This window comes from Lycorma delicatula, chromosome 1, assembly GCF_047948215.1.
Source record: "Lycorma delicatula isolate Av1 chromosome 1, ASM4794821v1, whole genome shotgun sequence".
Classification (NCBI taxonomy): Eukaryota; Metazoa; Arthropoda; class Insecta; order Hemiptera; family Fulgoridae; genus Lycorma; species Lycorma delicatula.
In genome coordinates this window covers 114801643-114828906 of record NC_134455.1, presented here as the reverse complement: position 1 = coordinate 114828906, position 27264 = coordinate 114801643, and the positions used below count along the sequence as shown (strand labels likewise).

The 27264-nt window shown below is 33.1% G+C and overlaps 1 protein-coding gene across 1 annotated transcript; it reads right to left on the bottom strand.

The window, feature by feature from the left end:
* Positions 1-1379: 1379 nt before the first annotated feature.
* Positions 1380-26739, bottom strand: LOC142317604 (facilitated trehalose transporter Tret1-like). The gene is made up of 5 exons (XM_075354160.1): positions 26601-26739; positions 15481-15635; positions 11913-12051; positions 7084-7469; positions 1380-1580 (listed from the first exon to the last, which is right to left on the bottom strand). The coding sequence occupies exons 2-5, from the start codon at positions 15613-15615 to the stop codon at positions 1380-1382; spliced, it is 861 nt and encodes a 286-aa protein (XP_075210275.1). The 5' UTR covers positions 15616-15635; positions 26601-26739.
* Between the last annotated feature and the right edge of the window lie 525 nt (positions 26740-27264).

Here is a 27264-nt window from a genome sequence, read left to right as displayed (position 1 = left end):
CAGCTGTACGCCGATTGTTTGGACAACGTCATTTCACGAGATGGTGACATTAGATGGCCTCCCAGATCGCCTGATCTCTCAGCTTGCGATTACTTTTTGCGGGGTCAGCTTAAAAGCAAAGTGTCCCACAGTAGACCTGCTACAACGGAAGAACTGAAGGCAAAGATCCGAGAAGCAATTGCGGAAATTCCAGTTGAGATGTTACGTCAAACCATGAACAATTTAACGAAGAGACCTCGTGAGTGTTTACGTAGAAGAGGAGGTCACCTGGAAGATGTCATCTTTAAAAAATAAACTAAAATGTATGTATCCTAAAATGGCAACATTTGTACAATTACATGAAATAAAATTCATTTTCTAAAAAAATTTTTCATTAACGTTATTTATTTTTTTAAATTTCCCGTTTCTTTGAACCATGCAGCATAATTTTTTGTAATTTTTAAGAAATAATATCTTTTATAACATTAACTCAATTTATCTTTCATAAAATTTTATAAGTTTTTCTTATAAGCTCCTTTTTTAATGACTTTTTTCTAAAAATAGTATGGTAGTATAAATTTGAATTTCTTTCATATAATTTTTGTGAATTCTGATTTTTTTTTTATTGCCAAATTTTTACTTATTGGATTTTTGTAATGCGTTACTATACAATAATAGACACTTATTACGTTTTTTTTTTATTAAATTGTATGTATATTAAGTAACTTCGTAATTTTTGTGAAATACATTTATTTTTTATATTTTCATCTTTTTATTAAGTGTGATAATATTTAATTATTCTAATTAAATATTATAATAAATTCAGTTTGTATGATAAACCTTTTTTTTTAATCTTCTAATTATCACAATTGCCCTCACAAAGGTCAATCCGAAAAATTGGGGTGCCACTGTACAAACAATTGCAGTAAAGCTTAATTTCATAGTAATAGAACTCTATACTGTCTGTATTTTTTCTGGCATTTGGCTAAGTTGCTTGAATGATACTTAAAAAGAATTTAACTGCATTTAGCTCTTATAAAAGGATATTGCACTTCTTGAGTAAGATGAATAGCAGTAAGTAGCTTTTAAATTACAACTGTGTGAATATTGAAAATCCATGAAAATAAATGAGTATGGATACTGTAGTATGTAATTACTCACTTGAAGTGGAATTGCCAAATTGCAATCAAAATGGACCAATTTTTTAAATTAGTTCTTGTTTTAACTTACTTTAATTAGCTGGCTGCAATATTTTTATGTACTATCAACAGATTTCATAACATATTCTGCTCTAATTGAATTGGATTTCGGTTAAAAAAAAAATATTAAAAGTTAATGGAAGGTAGGAATTTTCAAGAGAAAGTTACAAAACAGGTTAATATGAGTTGTTAAATATTTAACTATGTATAATTGCCTTTGCTATTGTTTGATCCTGTAATTTTTTCATTTTTTTTTGCATTAGATGACTTTGCGTATTCTTGCAACGATAAAAATTCTTCTCTTACTTTCGAAGGGTGCACCCAACCTCGTAACCGACATAGGGATTTTTCTGCCTCAGAAGTACGATTTTTTATTAATAACCATACTGGTGACTCTGGAATCTAAAAATAATTACATTTTTACATAATTAATCTCATGTTTTAAAATTTATATATATATATATATATATATATATATATATATATAAATAATACTTTTAAAGAGAATTATAATTAATTACTATAATTCTCTTTTATTATAAAATTATTTTATTTCTTTATATTATTTATGATTAAATAATGATATAATTAATTATATGATATAATGTGTCATATAATTTTAGTGCTCATATTGTGAAAACTATGAGCATCCCCATTAATAGAACCTCTTTTTGTTTTTTAAGAATTTTTTTAGAATTTGAGTGGATTTCAGAAAAAAGACCTGACAACCAATGTTTAATGAGAAATCATTTCTCTTGGCATAAATAGTTGTTTTGTAATATATGGCATGTGCTATAAAAGGCTGATGAATATAGATTAATGACAACAACCAAAATGGAAAGCCTACAACCTGAAGAACTTTCTAAATTGTCAAAAATTCAACTATTCATTCATAACAAGAGCTAATATCAGATTAATCAAGAACTATGTGAAGGATACAATTAATTGGATACAAATTATGTTATAAGATTCTTACCAAAGAATTGGGTATGCATTGAAAAATCATGCATATGTTTTTAATGGTGTTATTTTGTTGCATGAAACTCCACACAGTATTCAAGGAATGGAACCTTTTTAGAAAATTTTATAACTGTAGATAAGAACTTGGTTTGTGGTTATGACTATGAAACAAAGAAACTGCCATCACATCTGAAACGTCTTGCTTTACCAGTCTTCAAGAGAATCAGACAGATGAAGGATAAGCTTCAATTCAATTGAAGGAAAGCTTCTATTGATTGGATTGCAGTCAGAATTTGACAACTGGCTTCACTTCTGAGCTAAACTTCCACTGTAAAGGTCATTTTTATGTTTTGTAACAATATTTTATTACTTTTTGTGACTGCCTTTATTTAACTGTTAGCACTACTTCTTCAGCCATTTTTTACCTAGGCAGGAATCCTCAATCTGTTGTATTTAACTTGTTCTTTGTAACTTTTTCTGTTCTCAAAAAGGATAACCAAAGAATGTTGTTTTAACTACCCCTACTGGAAATCTTGGTCATCAATAGGAATGTTAGAAAACAACATCTTAAAAAATATTGTTTCAAAGAATTTAATTGTTACCATTCTTCGTGATTTAAGTAACATCTACCAATCATAACATGATACTCAGTTACGCATTATGTCTATGTACACAATACAAGGACCAAAAATTACTTACTGGAGAAAATCTTTAGAGGTACTTTTCCACTGAAATAAAATTTACGTATATAAAGGTTCAGAAATTGTAATTTAATACAGAAAAAATAAATTTCTTTTACAATTTTACATATGTCTTTTTAATAGGTATGGAGATCTGATTGAATATGATATTGTAGATTCATGAAAGAAAATTTAAATTGCTATTTCAGGATTAATTTAATCATTAATAACACAATTGATATTATTATAGTAAAATTTATTTATAAAACTTTTAAATTAAACATAATTTATTTTTGTTGAATTTAATGCAATGTTGGATATCATTATTATTTTTAGTGGTAAAATCAGTTTCTTCAGGTTTGCATCCAAAGTATTTTTTCAATAAGTTTATTAACTGATAAACATAATTTTTGTTTCCTTACATGTGATACATGATTTTAATCTGTTTTTGATTCTGAAAATGAATATTAACTAAGAATTTTTCTATCACCCACCATTTTTGAAAAATGTTTAAATTTTAATTAAAGGATTTTTTCATTTTTCAACATATAGTTACCATTTTAAGCTCCTATATTGTATTTTGTTAGCTCATTTTTTATTGTTTAATTTTGTTAACATAATTTGTAAGCTATAAATAAACAATACTAGACAAAGAATTAAATCATATTATCTTCACATATTATGACATCATATCTAATACTGAAGAGTGAGCCTTCATGGAGAAGATTAATCATGTCTGTGCAGATCATAACATGTAGCTGAAAACACAGCTGTGTTGTTTGTATTAAGCACTGGATTTAGGAATGAATTAATTTTGTTCAGTCTTATTGTTGTTTTAAGTTTTTTAACAGTAGAGTGTCATAATGCCTTGAAATTGTGTAAATGATGTGGATGCCTTTTGTTATGTATGTGCTTATCAAAAAACCAAATCAAATAGAAAAACCATTACACCTTTAATTAAAAAAGCATATCATTTGTACTTTTAGTGTAAAATTGGTGATCAGGATAAGATGTGGGCTCCTCATATATTATGCACTAATTGAGGACTGGCGCCTTTTCATAGATTCATCCATGTATAGTTTAAAAAGTGGTTCTACTACGCAGCGGTAACAAATATCTGTCAATACCAATCGCTTATTAATTTGAAAGAGACATACTATGTGATAAAAGATGTTCATAAAAAAATAAATTATTAAAAAACATAGCTGGAACATATGTGGTGATTTGAAGGTTTTAGCTATTTTGTTAGGCATGCAATTAGGCTATACTAAGTACATGTGTTTTCTTTGCGAATGGGACAGCCGAGCTAGGGATAAACATTATGTTATCAAAGAGTGGAAGAAACGAGACAACTTAACTCCAAATGGGAAAAATATTATTCATGAGCTATTAGTTGAACCCAAAAAAATATTTTTACCCCTCTCCATATCAAGCTAGAACTAATGAAAAATTTTGTATAAGCAAAGAAGAAGGATAGTTCCGGATTTTTGTACATCAGGAGAAATTTCCAAACGTAAGTGAAGGAAAAATTAAAGAAGGAATTTTTGTTGGTCCTCAAATAAGAGAGTTGTTAAAGATGATATATTTAACTCGATGTTAAATAATGTAGAAAGTGCAGCTTGGGCTTCATTTAAAGACGTTTGCAAAATTTTTCTCGGAAAACAAAAATCCGACAATTACCACGATGTTATTAATCAACTTCTTACTTCATACAGAGCTGTGGAATGTAATATGTTTTTGAAACATAATTGTGTGCCTTCACTCACATCTGGATTTTTCCCGGACAATCTATGTGACGTAAGTGACGAACACGGTAAACATTTCCACCAAGATTTTTCGGTGATGGAAAACCGCTATAAAGGGAAATGGAATACTAACTAACTAGCCAATTACTTTTGGACATTAATTCTGGATGTGCCTGAGGCTATTTATAAAAGAAAAGCATCAGCGAAATCATTCTAACACAGGTATGGCCATGCAAAATTATAAATTTTACAGATTTACTTCATATTTCTCCTTAATTTTTTTTGAAGCATAATTTATTTAAAACTAAGGGTGATAAAAAAATTGTATTTACAGATCTGTAATGTACGCAAAAAAGCAATTCAAGAAATATTATCATACTTGAGAAACATTAAAACAATTTTTTTTTGTTTATCAGTTTTATTGGAAGCTGAGCTACATTGTTTTTTCCTATGGATTTATGTTTTGTGTTCAGAAATGGAACACTGTATAATAAACTAAATATTTGAATTAACATAAGCATCATACTTTTTAATTAGTTATTTCCTTTACCATGAAGAAAGATTGAGTACAATTATTTTATTAGGTTCTTTAATTGTTTATATCAGGCTTTGCAATTTTTTTTTCGTTTTAACCTCCGGGACCACCGTTAGGTATTACTTCAGAGGATGAAATGAATGACAATTTTCTAGCGTGTGAAAAATGCCATACCTGACCGCGATTCGAACCCGGAACCTCCGGATGAAAGGCCGAAACGCTATCATTCACGCCACGGAGGCCGGCCAGGCTTTACAATTTATACAAATTATTCATCACTTCATTCTTTAGCAGGTGAAAAATTAAAAAAATAGCACATGCAGATCATTTGAGAGTATAAGTCTGTGAAAACAAAGTGTATGCTAAAAAGGATATAATTTAATGATTCAAATCATAATTATTCAAATTCACTAAAGGAAAAGGAATGTAATTTTTTAAGGTTACACAATCTGCTAATAATATTATTTTTAAAACTATAAACGCCCATTTTTTTTTTCAAGTTTTCTGTATCTTTCGGTTTAGATTATAATATTCTGACTGTTTGGCGTATGATGTTTCTGCTCAGAAATACTTGGATGTAATCCTTGATGAGAATCTTCGATTGAAGGAACACCTTCAATATGTTGCCAAGGAAGCTGTTGCTGCCTTTTTTGGAATTCGAAGAGTTATCCATGTCGATTGGAGGTTGAATTTCCGTACCATGCGCATTCTCTACAAGGGTGTAAGTGAGGCTATTATGTGAGCCCACACAGGCTTCACCTGTCTAGGCTCATCGCATGATCTTTAGGTGTTATAGGGACATTCTTTTGAGAGCCCAGCATCTCCTTCTTTTGGCTTTTTCTTTTGCCTTCTTTTGTCGACGGTTACGGAACTGTGTCGCGGGAGGCAGTCTATGTTATTGCTGGCATTAAGCAGATAGTTATTTTTGTCATAGAACGTAAGGAACGTTATATTTCCAAACAGGATGGTCTTCTTACTTCGGAACGTATGCGGGAAATTAAAGACGAGGGTTATACATCTTGGAAGGCCAGGTGGGATGACTCCCCTGTTGTTCGTTACCCGCACATATTTCTAGTTGTGTCTGATTTGCGCGCGGTTAGGTAGATTTCCTCCATCGGTATATTATGCAATTCTTTTCCGAGCATGGTGCTTTTCAGGAGAGACTGGATATGTTTCGTTTAGTAGATTCAGGTCTGTGCCCAGATTGCGGGGTTGATGATAGGGTGAACCATGTCCTCCATGTCTATCCTCTATACGCTGGTACGAGGCTGAATGTACCAGAGCAGTTAGAGAACTTGAGAGAGTGAACTTCTTTCTGGATCTTCGAGTTAATTAGAAGGTCCATGGGGAGTCAATAGTGGCTAGTTTCCTCAGTTTCCTTGCATTACTTAGATCGGCTGAAGGTGTTTAAACGGAGTAGGATCCCGGATGGCTAGAGTTTTAGCCGAAACAGGGGAGGGGTGACTGCGCTACCGAGGGCATAGTTGTTCATGCAGCCCATGAACAGTCACAAGCATTGGTATTAAAATTGGACTAGGCACAGTGTTCGCGCTTCCGTGAACTCGGTTAGCTAATTCAGAGAGTGATATTGTAGGAACAGCAGAATGAAGATGTCCAAAAGAAGCCTAAAGCGAAGGCATTAGCTGAGGTAATACATTTTACTGTTGTAAATGACTGCCAAGGCATTTACATTGGTGGCATCTTAACTGAGGCCTAGCTGATGACTGTGAGGTGTAATCAGTTAGACGGTCTAAAGATGACCTCTGGTAAAGCTTCTCAGGGCTTGGAATGGCTCGTGACAGAAATCACCACAAGGTGGGTGTCTTTCCCTGCGAGGTTGGGATGGCTGGAGCATGAGGTTTCCTTTTATTTTATAACTACAAAGTGAACTTAATGCTGAAAAAAAGTTAACATTATAGATATGGAACTTACAAATTTACAAGTAATAGAAGATATAATAATTATAAGTAGTTATAATATCATACTAGGGTCAGAGCTATGATGGCTGCCACTGCAAACGCAGCACTAATAGCACAAGTGGTACGCCAATCTGTTAATGCACCAATTAAACTTTCGAGCAACATTCCAATGCTTCCAAATACGCCTGTTGATATACACATTATTCCTCGTAGTCGTGGTTCTGAAATTTCACCAATATATGATAATGCAGGTGCTTCTATGAATCCAAGAGTTACTCCTAATAAAATTGCTGCACAATCAAGGTACACTACACTGGTTGAGAAATATATGAGAACCCATCCTATAAGAATAGGTATGTTCACTGCTTGTAGTGTACGTTTCCTTCCAAAGGTATCTTGACAGAAGCCAGATAATAAAGTTGCAAAAGGGTGACAACCATAAATTATACTTCCTGTAAAAAAAATTCAATACCAAATTATTTATTGATATTTTATTTTATCCACCATTCAAATGTACAATTGCTATTATCAGTAGGTATATTGCTATGTATCAATAGGTATTTTCATATCAATTGACATATATTAAAAAATAATTGACCTAGACTGTAGAAGTGTATATTTTCAATGAACAAGTCCTGACTGGTAATTGAAATTTTTTATCACAACTTGAAGAAAAGAATTTAGTCTAGATATAATCTTTTAAGCGTAGATACAGTTTCATTATTAAAAACATATTCTTCTGCTCTGTAACAAGAATTGTATGATAGCTAATGAAATTCTAAAATTTACTCATTCTCAGTAAATGTTTTACTAGACATATGGGTTCTGATTAAGTCTGAATAGGAATAAACAGATCTAAAGATTACTGAATTAGATAATGGGCACAATTTTAATAAAATTGTAATTTTCACATTCTCAAATTCTATTTTCTTACAATTTAAAGTATACCAATATTGGTACTTTTTTTTTTTTTTTTTGGTCTTCAGTCATTTGACTGGTTTGATGCAGCTCTCCAAGATTCCCTATCTAGTGCTAGTCGTTTCATTTCAGTATACCCTCTACATCCTACATCCTACATCCCTAAGAATTTGTTTTACATATTCCAAATGTGGCCTGCCTACACAATTTTTCCCTTCTACCTGTCCTTCCAATATTAAAGCGACTATTCCAGGATGCCTTAGTATATGGCCTATAAGTCTGTCTCTTCTTTTAACTATATTTTTCCAAATGCTTCTTTCTTCATCTATTTGCCGCAATACCTCTTCATTTGTCACTTTATCCACCCATCTGATTTTTAACATTCTCCTATAGCACCACATTTCAAAAGCTTCTAATCTTTTCTTCTCAGATACTCCGATCGTCCAAGATTCACTTCCATATAAAGCGACACTCCAGACATACACTTTCAAAAATCTTTTCCTGACATTTAAATTAATTTTTGATGTAAACAAATTATATTTCTTACTGAAGGCTCGTTTAGCTTGTGCTATTCGCCATTTTATATCGCTCCTGCTTCGTCCATCTTTAGTAATTCTTCTTCCCAAATAACAAAATTCTTCTACCTCCATAATCTTTTCTCCTCCTATTTTCACATTCAGTGGTCCATCTTTGTTATTTCTACTACATTTCATTACTTTTGTTTTCTTCTTGTTTATTTTCATGCGATAGTTCTTGCGTAGGACTTCATCTATGCCGTTCATTGTTTCTTCTAAATCCTTTTTACTTTCGGCTAGAATTACTATATCATCAGCAAATCGTAGCATCTTTATCTTTTCACCTTGTACTGTTACTCCGAATATAAATTGTTCTTTAACATCATTAACTGCTAGTTCCATGTAAAGATTAAAAAGTAACGGAGATAGGGAACATCCTTATCGGACTCCCTTTCTTATTACGGCTTCTTTCTTATGTTCTTCAATTGTTACTGTTGCTGTTTGGTTCCTGTACGATAGTTCCTTTTACTTTCTTCATCACTATCATTCTTATATTTTCTACGTTCATCCATCAGCTGCAGTATATCGTCTGAAACCTAAGGTTTTCTACCAGTTCTCTTTATTCCGCCTAAGTTTGCTTCTGCTGATTTAAGAATTTCCTTTTTAACATTCTCCCATTCTTCTTCTACATTTTCTACCTTATCTTTTTTACTCAGACCTCTTGCGATGTCCTCCTTTTTACACTAGCCCTGACAAAGCAAAATTTGCTTTCAATTTTGTTGCAGGGAAGAAATTTTGAGTTTAAAATTGGTTACTTGTACCTTCCTTGAAAAAACAAATCACTTTGCATTTTGAATTTTAAGTTATTCATTCATGACAACCTTTGTCATTTTCATATAATGTTCCCCAAGTAAAATAATGTCTTGTGAAACTAATGACTGTGAATTTTCTGCAGGTTATAACTGAATTTGACCAACCACTGAACGAGCTAATATGAGAACTGAGCCACAAATAGTTCTTCTGAAACAAACAGTTATCAGAAAATAAATATGAAACATTAGCATTTGCTGATAATGTAACAAGGATATATTTAACAAACTCATTACTACTTTTTCTGCTTGTATTTTTGTTGTAGATATTCTATGGCTTGTACATAAATATATAAGTTATTTTCTTAAGATTTTCTGCTATAAAGTATATTGCTGTGCAAGGTAAGGAAAACTTCTGCTGGAAATCAGAACACAAAAATTGTATGATTTGTCTTTTCAAACATACGCTTTTCTCTTAATGCTCCATATAATGTTAAATAAAGAAATGAATCATTGTTTTTCAAACAATTTTTTTTCAAGCAGTTATACTCTTATTTCAGGATCAGGGTCATTGTTTATTTTGACAATCACAATTTCTGGAATATGTGTGAACTTTATGATCCAAAAATATAATTAAAATTAGTTCTGACCCACCGGGTTGGTCTAGTGGTAAACTTGTCATTGTAAATTAGCTGATTTCAATGTCGAAGTTCTCAGGTTCAAATCCTAATAAAGGTAGTTACTTTTATTCGGATTTGAATACTAGATCGTGGATATCGGTGTTCTTTGGTGGTTGGGTTTCATACATCTCAGGAGTAGTTGACTTGAGCTTGTTCAAGACTACAAATTTACCAGTACACATTACACTGATAAGTCGCTAATGATGGATGTAATGATTTGGTGGGAAATTTTGATTTGACCATCAACTTCCTTAACATCAACAAATGATTCAATTCAGAAAATTTTTACCAAGCATGGTACAAATGTTAAGATATAATATTCAAAAGGTTTGAATGAATTTTACTTGTTTAATATTTTGTTACTGAAACTTTAGAAAAAAAACAGACTTACTGGAAATTCTTTTTCTCCAGTTCTTAAATTGTGCTAATATGAATATTGCTGTTGTGTTCAGTATCTGTTTGATCTTTGTCATTACATTTTAACATACATCATCCCACTAGGTTATAGACCTTGTTTATCTCTATTGCAACACTTTTGATAACTCAATAAAAAGTGCTTCTTTCTTATCAAAACTAATTTTTAAAACATTTTAATTTGTATTTACAATCTATTCCTATTTGCTTTTCATTAATGTTATCTCTTTCAAGTTAAAAACTGTTCTCCTTTAGCTCTTTTCATTATTTAACATTTTGTTTTTATAACTTAATTTACTACATTTTACACTTTCTACTGTGTTATTTCTGTAACGCTATTTTCACTTCCAGAAGAGATTAAATTCTGACCACTACAGGAAAATAAACTTTCATTATTAGCATCACTCATATTTCAAAATACTTTAAGAACTTGAAACTTGTCAGAAAAATGTACCACTCAATAAGACAAAAGATAAATATTAAAAATTAAAAAACATGACTGCAAAAAAACATTGCTGACAAACATTGCTCTTTAATAAAGGATAATTACTAATATAGGACAATTAAAGGGCATGTGGATAACAACTTTGTTTATAGCATTTGTATGTAGTATAATTTTTTTTTCAATTTTTTTAAAATTTATTGAAACATATATATGAAGGAGGGGAGACTGTTGTGTGGAAAGTTAAACTTAGCATTAAGGAAGAGATTAATGAAATGTTTTATTTGGAGTGTGATGCTCTATGGAGCTGAAACATGGGTGATGAGAAAACAAATTGAGGCTTTTGAGATGCGGGAGTGGCACAGAATGATAAATGTTAGATGGCAAGACTATGTAACAAGTGAAGTATTAGGAAGAATCAAAGAAAATGGGAGAATGCTAAATGTGATTGAATATAGGAAAAAGGAAGTGGCTAGTGCATTGCATGAGAATAAGTTATTTATTACTGGATGTGGTAGAAGGCAGGTGAATGAAAAGAAAGGAAGAGTTTTCAAATGATGAATGGGATTATGGAAAAGGGAAAATATGCGGAAACAAAGAGGTTAGCAAAGGATAGAAAGAGATAGAGAGCAGCCGCCATGACAGGACCTGTCCTAATGACAGAACACTATGAATGAATACATATATTCATATTTATGTAGCTCAAACCTTACATTACACTCTTGGTAATGTAAGGATTCCAATGCAGGGTCATAGTTATAAATTGGTTCAGCTGTAGAGCGGTGGTATAAACATACATACATACATATATACATACATACATACAAACACCCTAAATACGTTACACTCCTTTTTGGGCAGTAGTGTAAAAACAAATCAGTATCATACAAAAGTGAAAAGATTAATGAACTGTTCTTTATCAAGAGTTGGTCAACTCTGAAATTGGCTGGTACTTATTATAATAAAAAGCACATGTTAAAACATCTATTACTTTTATGTAAATATGTGTAATTTGATTAAATGTCTTTTATCATTAGGCTGGAAAGTAAAAATCAGCATATCAAAATAATTGAAAATCTAAAATATAATATAAAATAATACAATAATTTGTACTAACCAAACCAAGAGGCATCATTTTCATTTAATGAAAAATCTTCTTTATCATTGTTCAATAAAGCTCCAATAACAATGGTTGGCATGGCAGTTACTACTGTATTTCCAATTACGAAGATGCCAAAAATAAACATTGTAGTTATCTAAAATAAAAGCTCTTCATCAGTTAAAAATTTGTTTATATAATAGATGAGCCTATATGGTCTAACAAGTTATTTTCCAACCATCTCAATTTGAGTGAATATCTTATCTTTTTCTAACGTATTTATGTTGCAATATTCGTTGTAAATTTAACAGGTTTAAAATTAATTTTGGAGCTATTTTTTTTTTTACACATTTTTCACTTTCATTTAAACTTTGTGTTTATCCTTCCTTAGATTTAAAAAAAATGGAAATATATTTTTCAGTAATCCCAAAATATCTCATGACAAAATGGAGTAAACGTAGGCCTCAATATACGTTCCTTAAAACTAACCTATGCAAACTTAAAAAGTGATAAAATTATATGAAAAACTTGTTTCTCACGTTTTAGAGCAAGCTATGAATTTTACTCCTTTCAAACTTGAAATAATCCTTCCCAACTCAAAGGACTAAAATTAGACATTTTATTCAACTTCAATGACTTCAATTTTAAAAAAAATTTGCATTTGCAAATAGCTTACAGTATAATTGTAATGACAATTTATATAATTCTTAACAGAAGGATGTAAATATTGAGTTATTATGCAGTTACCTATAATGTATAATGTATTATTAAGGATTTTATTCACCTATGGCCTATATAGATTGCTCACAGTGCAATGTATTTACCTTTTTTATTTCACTGCAAGGGATATTATAAAATTCTACCAGATCCAGGGTCATTGGAAGTGAGAATAACCTAGTTTGAGGAAGAAGTTTTTTATAAACAAGAAGAATGATTAGCAGCCACATTAAATGTAAATAAATACTTCAAGTATTTTAGCAGTTTCATTTCAGATTTACTGAAAAAGGGTGGTCAAGATTTAGTAATTCATTACTTGAACATTGAGATCATATGCCGAGTTGCAAACTTATTTTATGCAGTGGTATATTTTCCACTTTACTCTTTCAGGGTCACCATAATCTTAAAGTTACTGACCTGAAATGAACTTATTTGGTTATTTATATTGTTCCAGTATACAAAGTATTCTAAATACTTTTGTATTGTGCAAATACCATGTTCTTGTCTGAGTAGAATTTATAAAAAATTTCATTAAACAGTAATCTTTAAATTTTGTATTAAGTAAAAATAAAAAAAATAGAAATTAAAAGTAAAATATCTGAAAATGAGAGTAGTAGTAACAGATAACTGTTTCAATGCACAAGTAGATTATGTATATGACATATTAGATCAACATAAATAACACATGTCAGTCCTTTTTACTAACAACCATTAAAAGAGTTCTTTGAAACAGTATAAAAACTGAATACACAATTTTATAGATAAAAGTATAAAGTGATAGACAACTCATCCTATCACAACGCTCAGATAGATAACAAGTCATTCTTTACAGTAGTTATCCAAAATCGATTAAGAAATCACAACTAATCTTTCAGAGACGAAGAGCTAAAAGTTGTACTGTATGAACAAGTAAAACGAACAAATAACTGTCATCGTTGAAGTGTTAACTTCAGAAAGAAACATAGAGAAAGAACATATAATTATTCGAATTCCTCGGTATCATACAGAATTTAACACGAGTGAACTGATTTGTGTTGTGTTATTTGTGTTATTTAACGGTAGAACAGGATAATATCTCACAACCAATGTTTAATCTGGATGATGTCATGCATTTGTGCAAACACAGAATTTCGAAATTGGAAAAAAGATGTGGCAAAGAAATTTTGCATTCTCTCCAAAAAAAGTGAAAGAGCACCAGAGAACAATTTAAAGACTGATTGCGACGTCATCGAGTCCTTTGTAGTTAATGTTAATGATTCAGAAGTTTTGTCTGACTACAGAAAATAATGACATAGAAGCTGATAAAGATTTTTCCATAATTGTAAAATCGGATAGCGAGTGGACAATAAAAAAAAAGTTAAGTACGAGTAACTTTGATTTTTCACTTTTTTTTTCATTTCAATCTTATCTGTAGAAGTAATACGCAAATGTTAAAACAACTGGTATTATTAACTATTCTATTCAGGCTAATATAATTAATCCACCGGGTTGTTCTAGTGGTGAACGCGTCTTCCCAAATCAGCTGATTTGGAAGTCGAGAGTTCTAGCGTTCAAGTCCTAGTAAAGACAGATATTTTTACACGGATTTGAATACTAGATCGTGGAATACCGGTGTTCTTTGGTGGTTGGGTTTTCAATTAACAACCACACATCTCAGAAATGGTCCACCTGAGACTGTAGAAGGCTACACTTCATTTACACTCATACACATCATCCTCATTCATCCTCTAAAGTATTATCTGAAAGGTAGTTACCGGAGACTAAACAGGAAAAAGAAAAAGGCTAATATAATTAGTCAATCTAACTTTTATTAGATTTAGACAATCAATTTATAAATTCTTTAAAAAAATAAGAATTTTAGATTATTTTATAAAAATAGTAACAAAAACGTTATAAACATGTTTCATAAAATACATTCTAACCAACCGATATAAAAGACTAAGTGAATCGTTATATAATAACATTGACATTACTAGTGTTGCTGTGACCAGACTATCGTTCAGAGCTCACCTGCGAATCGACGTACTCTACATACTGCTATAAAATTTTCCATTTAAAAATGACGGTTGCTAATTTTGTAGTCTAGGTGTCGTAAATTGTGGTAAAGAGGATTTTTTTTATTTTAAACAAAAATTAACTAATATTACCACCGCGTTTCAAAGATCCAACCTTCTGCCAAATTTTTTCTTTAACATACTTAATTTTAGTTTTTTATGCGAGATCTTAGGAAATTTGTTCAGTCATTCGAAATTTATATTCGATAAACAAACGGAAAATTCTGAAATGGAAAATTGTCAAAGAGAATTCGGTTAACAATAAATTGTATCTTAACGGAAGTATGTTGGAATAAAGAAAGCTACTAACCGCTACCCCTATAACTATCGGAACTGGTACACATTTCCTTTACTACTGATACGATGTGAATAACATCTGTTGATGATTACTTGTTTTAATTGATTAGAAAACGACCTATTTCAGGCTTTTCTGGATGCAGTGATCATCGCATTTTATGAGCCAAATTCACAAAGTATTTATATTTGAAATATATTTCATGTTATAACATAAAACATTTAAAGAATGAAATTAAATCACTGTTAGTAAATTAATTTCAGAAAAACTATTTACAAACTTTAATTGATAATGAATGTTATGGAATTAAATTTTGCAACATTTCAACATTATATTATACACTTATAGCTCATAAGGGCTCGCTTATAATAATATAATATACTCGTAAATATATTATACACAAACATAATGTAGGATAAATGTACACGGTTTAGTATAGTTAATTATAAAATATAATTTTATTTAATGTCGTATAAATAAATTATAATCTATGCATGAAATATATTCACCGTACACTCACTTGAGTTAAGGTTGACCGCAATGATATTACTTCGCTATCACTGCTAATATTACGAGTAGTATTAGGTAGGTCTTCTGATGTAGATAATTTATGTATTGTATATACCTCATTCGTATCATCTAATTTTGGATCCATTCTGTTAAATTAGAGAAAATCTGCAAAAGAAAAAAATTATAAGTTCTTTATTATTTTCATATAACTAGATTTGTAAAATACATTACAATAATTTTTAAATGATAACATAAGTATATGAAAATGTAATAAAGAAAATTAATAAGAAAAAAGCCCAGTTGTCCGGATACAGTTTTAAAATTTTATTTAAAGATCTACGTCAGTACTGATAGGTGGGTCTATCTGAATTTATGTAGAAATATTCGATTGAATAATTAAAAATTTAACATGAAAATAGCGTAAATATCTTTTGTGAGCGAAAAGAAAATACTGGAATTCAAAGTTTACTTATTTATATCGTGAATCATGATAACAAAATTCTAAGTTTTAAATAAATAATTATTTATAGTAAATATCCAAAGGTTTTATGATTTGTACGTTTTGTTATATATGAAGAGATTTTGTAAATCTATACTATTAAAAATAAAATAAAATTGAGCATGTGCGTGCGCGTGTGTGAGTGAGTGTGCGCACGTTTTCGTAACGCTAATACGTAATCGAGCAAAAAAAATCTTATATTCTAACAGAGAACCAAAAATGACTTGATGAGACCACCAATTGGCACTTTGCATCAAACTTGATAGTTTTACAAAAATAGTCGAGGAGGGTATGAACATTTCACATTTTCAGGATACATTTCTGTTATTCCAGGGAAAGCTGTTTTAAGCCATAGTTCGAGGTCCTAGTTCCCTTAGGGGGAGTAGGATGGAGGTTACGGAGGTTCTATGTCAAGTACGAAGGAAACTTTGGAAGAAAGAGAGCTTTTCAAGTTTTAGTGTTATTTATTAGTATTATTCTCACAATCATAAAGATAACGAACAAAGTGGGGGGTCCTATCGTCATAAGCTAGTCGTTCAGGGCTCGCTTCGATCGCCCTTCCAGGCTAGTAAAATTTAAATTTTTTTTTTTTTAGAAGGATTTGTTCTTATTTTTTCTTTTATAAACATTTACGCTACCCTGTTATTAGATTTTGCCTTTAGAATTATTCGATATAGCTCATACAGTGATGTATATCACCTTTTTTCCCCTCTACTCCTCTAGGTCGGTCCGGACTGTTGGGTATAACTCCAACCAGAGAGTGTCTGGTTACTCTAACGAGCCTTTCCGCCAATCAACTGTATATCCGGCACGGTAGATCGGCTCGCCGGACAGCTCTTTTGAGGAGTCTTTGTTGTGCCCTTTCTTGAAGCCGTGTCCGCACATATCTGCCCAAAACACAGCGCCGGGTCTTTTCTCTTTTACTGTGCTTCCTATCCCCTGGAGTTCCCAGAGGATCATAGGCACTGGCATACCTGGGCATACCAGCCCTCACCTCTGGGGCTGTCCTCCTCCCGTTCCTACACTAATAGACCCGGCGCCGCTCCTCTTGATATTTACTCCAGATTACCTCCGTGGCATATGTGTTGACTCTCCTCCAATGTTCCTTGTAACATGTAGTTCACAAGGGTATCTGATGTGCTCTGTGCGATACCCGCCCTATTCCGTTGTATGTCCCACTTTCGGCATTTGAAGTCTGTATGTTCAACAGAATGCTCGTCTTCGCAAAACATACATGACGGTGACGCACGTCTGCCTATTTTATGCAGAAAAATCATGAAAATTACCACACCCCGTTAATATCTGCGCTATGTAGAAGTTTACTTTACCAAACTTCCTGCCGTTCCTCGCATCTAGGTCATGAATACTTTGCTTGGTCCATTGTGCCACCCCTCTTGCGCGCCACCTGTTCTTCCATTCGGTCACCATAAGTTCTCTACCGTCTCTCCTGCTCGAGCCATGAGCTATATCCAGCCTTTCTCTCACTTGAAGGTCAACTGGCGGAACTGAAGCGAGGACAGAGGGCCTCGTACGATACCGTGCGGTAGGCGGAAACTACTCCTATTAGGGCTTTCCTGTGTACGCTGTTAACTCTAGCCAAATTCCTTTTTATGCATAAGGATGTCTCCCACACTGGTGCTGCATATAAGATTGACGATGTTGTTGTTGACACTACCAATTTCCTCTTCGACGCCCTTGGTGCACTTTCCGACGTTAGTAAAGCGTTCAGTGCTTTTACCATGACTTCCGCCTTCTTACAACAGTTGATGATGTTACTAGTAAATTTACCGTTCTTATCCAGTAACACCCCTAGATATTTTAGGGGGCTTGTCTCATGAATTGGTTGGTCTCCTACTACTAAACTTATCGGTCGAATTTGTGTTTTGCCTGTCATTAGAATGCACCTGAATTTCGTGGGTGACCCTTTTTTCCTCATCCAGTTATCGATCATTGCTTACGATTGATTACCTCTATCTTGTACTTCCTCTTCACGTCTTCCTCTCACCAAGATCGCTATATCGTCCGCATAGGCAATGATCTCTATCCCTTCTGGCAGGTTTCCCTTCTGGCAAGTTCCAGAACCCCGTCGTAGGCTGTAATCCATAATAATGGCCCCAAAACAGAGCCTTGTGGTACTCCGAATATGCAAAATCCCATCTGTTCTTTTTGCGCATCCACAGCGCACCATCTGTCGGATAAGCATTCTTTGATTTACCTACACAGGTACGGATGTATTCCTTTCTCAGCCAGAGCAGTCATTATAACCCTCCATGGTACTGACATTGTATTTTACCTTCTAAACTCTTAAAATGTCATCATTGAATAACAAAAAGAGAAGTGTACCCAATATTGATCCTTGCTTCATTTCTGAAGTCGCTGTGAAAACTTTACTTGAAGTTGACTTTCAAATTTTACAGATTTAAAGTTGCAACTACCATTAAGTACGAAGCAATCCATTTTGAAAAAAAATATTGCTAAACCCAAGTTTTGGTAGCTTGTTTAGTTGAAAAATAATCAGCACTTTCGCAAATTCTTTCTGAAAACCAAAGTAATTAACATCTACCTGATTCTGATTTTCTACAGTTGGTCCGCTACTGTTAAAAAAAAAGTTAAATCGGTTTCCATAAAGCAGTCTTTCAAAAATCTACACCGATTAGGTGATACAATATTTTCATTTTACTTATATACAAAGGAGTGTAATTACAACTTTCTCCAAACATTTCAGGAATTGTTCCAAGTATAGGAACTGGTCTCTAATCGTTTATAGATGATGAATTAAGTTTTCGAATCAAAGTAAAAAATATACTATTTTTAATACTCCTCTAGTTTCTAACTAAAAATCTACCCTAGAATAGCAGCAATGAGTTAAAAAATTTCTTTCTCAATAATCTCGGAATACCATCCTCCTACAGCCGATTTACTATTTAATCGGTTTATTGCTGTAGTTACATCTTTAGAATTTATCAAAGAAATATCGTCCATTTCACATCTAAGTCTGGTTTTTAACGATGGTTCTATCTGTTTTATTGCAAGGTCATTTTGATATACCGATGCAAAAAAACTTTCTAAATTCAGTTCAAATAACAATCGGATGTGCTATCACATCATCTACTAAAGAATATATTAGTGGAATTCATTTTTCATTTACCGATGTTTATCTAGAAATTTTCTTTTTTCATGATAAATCTTCATGATAGATTTTCTTTTTTCATGATAAATATGATTTTTCATATAACCATCGATCATATTTTAGTAGATTTGTAACCACTTTCTAGGCCTTACAAAATCGTCATAATCAACTTTTCAACTTTCAGATTGCTTACAGTATTTATGAGCATTTCTTTTCAAGCAATCCAACAACGTTTTAGAAAACTACAAAGGACTTTAATAACAGGATTTTTTCTTTATTTTCTCAACAATAACATCCTGTGGACTCGCTCCGGTACTATCCACAATTTTGGACAAGAAAACCTTACGCCGATCATCTGTTGATAAAGTCTTTATCTGTTTCAATCATCTGTTGATAAAGTCTTTATCTGTTTCAATCATCTGTTGATAAAGTCTTAAATAAGGACCTCGCTTATATTTGTACTTTAGAATATTTTACCACGCAAGGTTAATTAAATACGGATTAAATAAACATCTTTACGGGTAGAACTTGTTAGATCGAACTAAGCTTTCAACGGTCTCTTCAATGTAAAGATTATAGCTGTCAATCACTAAATCAAACATCGAGTCCAGAAAAATATCTCTTTCATCGTAAATGACGTTAAAATTGAATGAATCTGTTAAATTACAAATCAATTTTACTTTCCATTTTGCGTAAAAACCTATTTTGAAACAGAAAGACCTACAATTCCAAGGTATGTTGGTAATATTAAAATTACCCAAAAATATAATGGCAAATTGAAAACCATTTAAATTTTTCATAAACGAATCAAATTACGATTCGATATCAGACTGAGAACGACTTCAACCCACATGACCTCAGGTGTTACCTTTTAATTTGTTCTTACACGTACAATATCTTTTTTGTAGGGATGAATAAACTACTTCCACATTTAATAGATCCATTTGTATAATGACGGTCGGTTTTAAATACCTTAAATATATCAGAAATAAAATTAACATTTTTGAGCTGATCACAAAGGCAGCTTTCCGACATTGCCACTACAATAATGAAGAAGCAAAAGAAATATCATGCCGGATACCCGACTCAATTCAATCGTTACAATAATTCTTAAGGTATTCATTGCATCCATTAAGACAGTGTTCAAAAAGTGACGTAACTTTATGGGAAAATAAGTAAGTTACAATAGTAGTTGAAAGTGGTCTCCATTATGCGATTCACATAATTGAATATGACGTTGCATGCTCTTAAACACATGAAATTGTTGAGGAATTGCAGCGAATCTTCGTTCAATCTCGCTCTGCAATTCGGGAATGGTGTGAGAATGAGTTTTGTAAGCAGCATCCTTAAGGTATCCCCACGAGAGAAAGTCAGGAGGGGATAAATCAGGAAACCGAGGGGGCCACAACCCCTTCGAAATCACTTTTCCATGAAAACACTGATCCAAGAAAGTCATAATGTTGTTGGCTGTATGAGATAGCATTGTCCTGCTGAAATCACGTGTTCTCTAGTCGGCGTGCAGGTGTAGTGTTTACAAATTGTTGCATCATCTGAATGCAGTGTTCATTGTTCACTAAGCCATGAAAGAATGTCATGAAGATTCGCCTATGTGACATTTCACACCAAATACCCATTTTTTCCGAGTAGCTGACGTAGATTTTCCGTACGCCAAATACGTGAATTCTGTACATTCAGTTTCCATTAAGGTGGAACCGTGCCTCGTCAGACCGGTCATCGAGTACTTCCCCATCTGACGTTACAAGGTGACATGAACCACTGACAAAAAGCTACACGTTTTTCAGTGTCTGCAGATAACAACTTGTGAAAACACGGAATTCTGTACGGACGCACCTTTAAACACTTGCGCAATGCCATGTGGACACTCCCAACGGAGAGACTAAATCGGCGTCGCACAGATTTCTTGGGATTAACAGAATATGCAGCTTGCTCGTTGATCAACTTTTCTAGTGTTTGCACCTTCGGTCGACCAATTTTGGATGCATCTGCCACATTCCCTGTCTCTTGGAACTTGTCGTATAGCCGCTTGATGGAGGACTTATTTGTACCACACCGTACTTTTCTGTGAAGGCATTCTGGGTCTGGGTATAAATGGCACATCTAATGTATTAGGAGACAATGAATATTCTCTGCTACATTGTATAACACATTTTCCCTCAATTTTCCTCAATTAAACCAACAACAAAAGAAGGAAACATTCTTCCATAAGGTTGCGTCACTTTTTGAACACTTTGTACATCACCATTACTACTTACTTATTATTCTATCTAATACCTTTCCTGCTACCAATAAATAGATCCGTAAAATTATGTACCTAAAATTAGCTATATCCCTGGTGCTGGAGTTGAAATAAATGCGTCTATAAAAAAAAATCCTGACACATCCTTGACAGGTTCAATTAATGAATAAACATACCCATACTAAATTATACATAGTATTATTTCTCAATAATGGGTTTCCAATTATTGATTTTGATTACAAGCATTTTGTTTCAAAAATTTAGCTACGCTGAGTATTACCCATTTTATCCATTTCCGATTATATCGCCTCGTTCAGTAACAACTGTTTCTCAATATTTCATTCACAATCCAAGTTTCAGTCGCTGTCGTAAAATATAGCGATCTATCAAAGTTTGTACAAAAGTATTAAAAACAGAAATTTCCAGAATAAAATTGGTTTACTGTCTAAACTAGTAGAATTAGGAATTACATGATTTGAATAATTCCTTACTGCTGAGCATTACCCATCATATTTTCTATTTCCGATTATTATTCTATTCGAATAATAATTGATTTTTTTCGATTATTTATTCTATTTTTTTTATTTTTATATCGTCTCCTTCAGCAACAACTATTTCCGCGAACAAAAAAAGTCGCGCTTAAACTCTAATGTCACTTTATCTTGCTTAGTTTAAGAATTCCATTTTATCCAAATTCTTAATAAATTTAATAGCTGTTAGATAATTAATGTTTTAATTTTAATACAGAAATATAATTCGAAAGCTTTTTCAACAAGCTGAAAATTTATTGTCACAAAACCAATAAAAGGACTGTAACGCTTATCAAATGTTATTACTCTCTATATACGAGATAATTTTTTCTTAAATTTTGCAACTGAAATAATTTAATATTTCAGAAAAAATGATAGACGGTTGTGCACCAACAAGTAATAGAAATTTTATCTTGTAAAATAATTTAAATTTTATCAAGAAGTATAATTAGAACTCAAAAATAATGACAGTGAGCGTCATGTGTTGTACAAAAAATAAGAAACTAAAATTCTGAATTTTTACTTACATTATTAGAGCTACCTTCTTGGCCGCGATATTTTACTCCATCACTTTCTTTCTTATAAATTATTTTAAACTTTAATTATCTATCCTTAACAAATAATTAAATATCTGTTTTTTTATAAACGACACAAAAATTGTGTGTGTGTAAAACATAAACGGAACTGTATAAAATAAATTTAAAATACGATCCAATATACGAGAGAAAATATCTAACTTAATGTGGGGCAAATTTAACGTAATCTCTTGTTCTTAGCCTTCGCCTCGCGGAGGAAAAGGTGAAGGTGGTGGTGATGTTCTGTCAGTACAGCCTAGTACAGCCACAAAATACCTGGGAGTGTGGCTGGACAGGAATCGAACATTCTCCATAGATGTGGAAGAGGCAGCCAGAAAGGGGGGTTCAGGCATTGAGTAGAATCATGATTAACAAAGGGAGTCCAAGGACCATGAAGAGGGGACTGCTGGCAAGTGTAATCTCTTCAGTGGTTTTATACGGAATGCAGATTTGGCAGGGATCTCTTTCTAGAGCTCGAAATGTGAGTCGACTAATGAGGCTGGAACGCAGACTTAACCTACGGATAATTGTAGGATGCACGATCAGAAGCACAGAGGCGGCATTGGTGATGGCGGGGGTTCCTCCGATGGATTTGCAAGCTAGGATGAGGATCCTCATTGTAGACGATAGAAACAGGAGGTCAGCAGCAGATGAACTATACACAGAGTGGAACAGAAGGTGGCAAACGACACCCAAGGGTAGATGGACATACGGGCTCATCAGAGATGTCAGAAGTTGGGCGGCGAGAAGTCATGGAGACACAAACTTCGAGTTTACCCAATTCCTGACTGGCCACGGTGTTTTCGTGATTATTTACAACGGATGAGTAGGAAAATCACCAACCAATGTCATGATTGCGAGGAACAGGACACCGCGAAACATGTAGTGTTCGCCTGCCCATGATGGTGAGATTTGAGAGTCGGACTGGTGGAGCAAGGAATAGTGGACACTAGCAATATAATGAGTAATGCTTAGCAGCAAGGACAAGTGGGATAAAGTATTGACAGTGGTCTCCACCATGATACATGGAAAGGCGCATGAGGAGAGAATTCGACAGGGTATGGGTCAACGGATGAACCGAGGCACGGAGTCCGAATGATCGTGGGGCCTGTCCCTGGGGGTGGGTGGTGGGGGCTCCCCAGAGTCGTCGTCCGTCAATCGCTTCCAGGGTACGTCACGGGGTCGTTTCAAATAGGATAGAAGAGAGCCCGGGTGATCACACGGGGGGTGGCTTGGAACGGGGGGGATGGTGTGGTGACTGGAAGCGTCAAAAGGCGGGTGTTTCTCTGTGAGGTTGTGATGATCACGCGGGGGCTGAGTAAATGAGACAAGGATTAGTTTCGGCCCCTGCATGACTGGAGGGGGAGGTTTTTTAGCGGGTGAGAGTCCCGCACTGCCGTCAGAACCGACCTGGCGGAGGCTTGCAGAGCTTTTTCCTCCCCCTAAAAAAATCTCTGTTCAACAACACTGAACTAATTACTCGCTTTTAAAATTAAAGGAAGATATTACATTCAACTAGAATAATTTACGTTTCAGAAAATTTTCTCCTTCCTTTATTTTTATAGTGGTGTAAACACGAAGACAACAGATACTTACTGACTGAAAGACTCGACATTTTTATAACTCTGACTAAATGTACAATGTTATTGATTTTTATGTGTTACAAACATGAAAAAAATTAGGAAGAAGGGTGGCTGATTCGGGTATATGAAAGAAAAAATTAGTATTCACAGATTCATTTACTAGATAAGCTTGAGGATCACAAAGATTCAGTATTAAATTTCTGTCATATTTAAAAGTCTCGTTTAACAATATTATTTGCAGGGGGTGAAAGGGGATCATTGAAAATATCAGTAATGAGGAAACGTACTCGTTCTATGAGAAAATGGATAAAAGAAAAGTTGTTTCCTCCCAGCATGATCTTCTTTAGTCACAAATAATACTTACTAGCCCACGCCCACTCTTGGCTGTTGAGCTATCTTGTGACGCGCTAACCAGTGTAGACGGGCTTCTGTGTAAACGGGGCCTTCATTATCCTTCTGCGAGTGGTTCAGAGCTCTGCAGGTTCCCAGATGGTCTGCATCCATAGTTTCCATAGTTTCTCTGCATCCATAGTTTCGTGGCCGCAGAGCTGGCATTCTGGAGAAGTCAGAACTCGTATGCGATGTAGGTGCGAGGCCAGATAGTTGTGTCCGGTTTCTAATCTAAATGCAGCAACGCTGACTTCTCGAGGGAGGCTATAGCTTATAGGGCCATGTGTAACAAAGCTTTCCCACTTCTTGCCTGCCACTGATTCTTTGCGGTATTCCCCAATCCATTTATTGACTGATGAGTTTATTTGCGCTTTGACTGAGTCAAGTAATAAATAATACATAAATGTGCGGATGCTGAAAACAATTTCGTTTGGTAGTTATAAACATTTTATGCATGTCTGACTGCCGGCAAAAATATTCTTTTAATTAGTACATATAAAGATTGAATTTTCCAAATTTATACAATTACGTAATAGTATGAAGTAGACGTAATATTATCTGATGCTATATCCATGGTTTTACATAATTCACTCCACTCCACAAACAGAAAATACGTATGCAGCTTAGACTTTACGTACCAAAACGAGCCTACGTCCAGTACTCTTTAGGAGAAAGTGAACAGTATTTTCTCGCTTCTCACAGCAAATGCGTCTATATTAGACGCATGAGATTGTAGTATTATTGGAATTCAATATGTTGTTGCTATTTATGAAAAAATAAATAAGATTTACGATTAGTTTTTTAGTAAGTAATCGATATTGACCTAATAGACGGAAAAGAACATGTGAAGCTTTTATTTAATAGTAAAGAAAAGAAAAAGTAACCTATTTTTATTGATTTGATGTCATGCTTTATTCAATTGTTTTTATCATTTATAACACACAAAATAAAATTTTTTTACTTTATGAAAGTAGCTCAAAAATATTAGCCGTAGTATGTTGAATTTTTGGATTTAGGACTGTTGTAACATCTATTTGTGCACCTTCCCTTTTGATTGTAATCGACTGAACCAAAAGTGTCGAAAAAAACCCCAAATCCAAAAAAAATTGGGTATTTGACTTTTTAACTGCAGTAATAAGCCGTCGTTGAAAGTTTTTCAACGATATATCATAAGCGGTACTTATTTTCATTGGTTTCAGCGTTATAGCCAAATGGAATTTTAATTAATCAAATATTTGGATCTTACAAGGGCATATCGGTTCGATCCAGAGTTCATCTTTTTCTTTTTTAACTTTTTTTTTTAAATTAAATTTATTGATTTATTAATAATTGTTAACCTCTGTAAAAATAAATTGCTATAAATAATAATTCAATAATAACAATAAAAAAACATCAGAAATTATTAATGAAATAAAATTTTATGGAGTTTTCATTTAAAAAAAAATGTGTGTATGTAATTTAATAGGCGTACAAGGAAGTCATGTGGGGTCCATATCAGATTTTTAAATTTGGCGGATAACTTATGTACCAAATAAAATGTAGCTGGAAAGATTGTTAGGATTAAATTTAGAGTGTTCATTTAGTGTTTATATATTTCATAATGTACAAGGGTGTTAAGATGTAGCTAAATACACCCGTAAAGATGGGCGTATATAATAGCAAGATTGTCGTTAATGTTGATGAATTTGTGTTTTAATAGATGGACGGGAGATGTTGTGAAGCCTACATTGCTGTGAAGCCTTCTTCAGTTCATTACAGGGTGTTCTTGAATTTTATCAGTTTCGATATTCTAGTTTATAATTAATAATTTATTGTCGATACAAAATTTTAAGTTTAATGATACCTAATAAACACACACACACACACACACACACACACACACACACACACACACACACAGGGGTATGAAATTATTTTATTAGTTGTATGATAAATCACTAACAGCTAATGATGACTAAATCTGCAATTTGTAAATTAAGATAATTATAATAATAATAATTTTAATAATATTTATTTATGAATACAACGACTTACACTACCTGGCTTCGCCAGTTGTTTTGCTGTCTTTGATATTCTAGTTGTTTGTTTCATTTTTTATCTTATCATTTTATATCACTGTCAAAAGTAAAAATCATAATTTAATAATTTAGTTATATTTAAAGTTACCTGAGAGAAGAAGAAACCCTGTGGATAGAAAAATATTTACTTGTTTTATATCTGTTCGTTGTTCAGAACGATGGTTGATTGAAATGAGTAATGAGTTAAAAAGGTACAAACATTTATGTGAACAAAACGTACCTTGTCTGTAAACCACTTTAAAACAAGTATAAAAGTGTTAAGATACAATGTGTATCTTTAAATACAATGCATATTTCAATGAAAAAATAATTAATCTTTTAAATACTCTACTTGATACCAGTGTTAGTAATTATACTACTTTAATAACCTCTATTATGTAAAAATAATGATAAAGTATTTTTTATTTAAATCCGTGTGTAGGGCAGAATTCAAATCAGTTATAAAGAGTATAGATTATAGAAAATTTTGTAGTAGAGCTTTTATGACGTGATCAGATTTTATCACTCAAAAAAAAAAAAAACTAAATTTCTGTTGAGGTAAAGAACTAATTTGGAGATTAAACTACCATTGTTTTTGGAAGTACCTGATCCCCGTAGGGGAAGATATTCTCCGCCATCCCTTCGTTCCTAGCCCTTATAGGCTTTACCGGAGGTTATCTTCGAAACCACGGCTTTTGACATATTCCAGTCTGCCTCGGCCAGGATGCCACCGATGCGAATGCCACAAGTGACATTCCTATCGGTGTACTACT

Coding starts and splice junctions, on each gene's coding strand:
- LOC142317604 (XM_075354160.1), bottom strand. CDS start 15,615: ATGGATCCAAAATTAGATGATACGAATGAGGTATATACAATACATAAA. Junction 12,052..15,480: donor TGCGGTCAACCTTAACTCAA/GTGAGTGTACGG, acceptor CTTTTATTTTAG/ATAACTACAATGTTTATTTT. Junction 7,470..11,912: donor AAATGATGCCTCTTGGTTTG/GTTAGTACAAAT, acceptor TTTTTTTTACAG/GAAGTATAATTTATGGTTGT.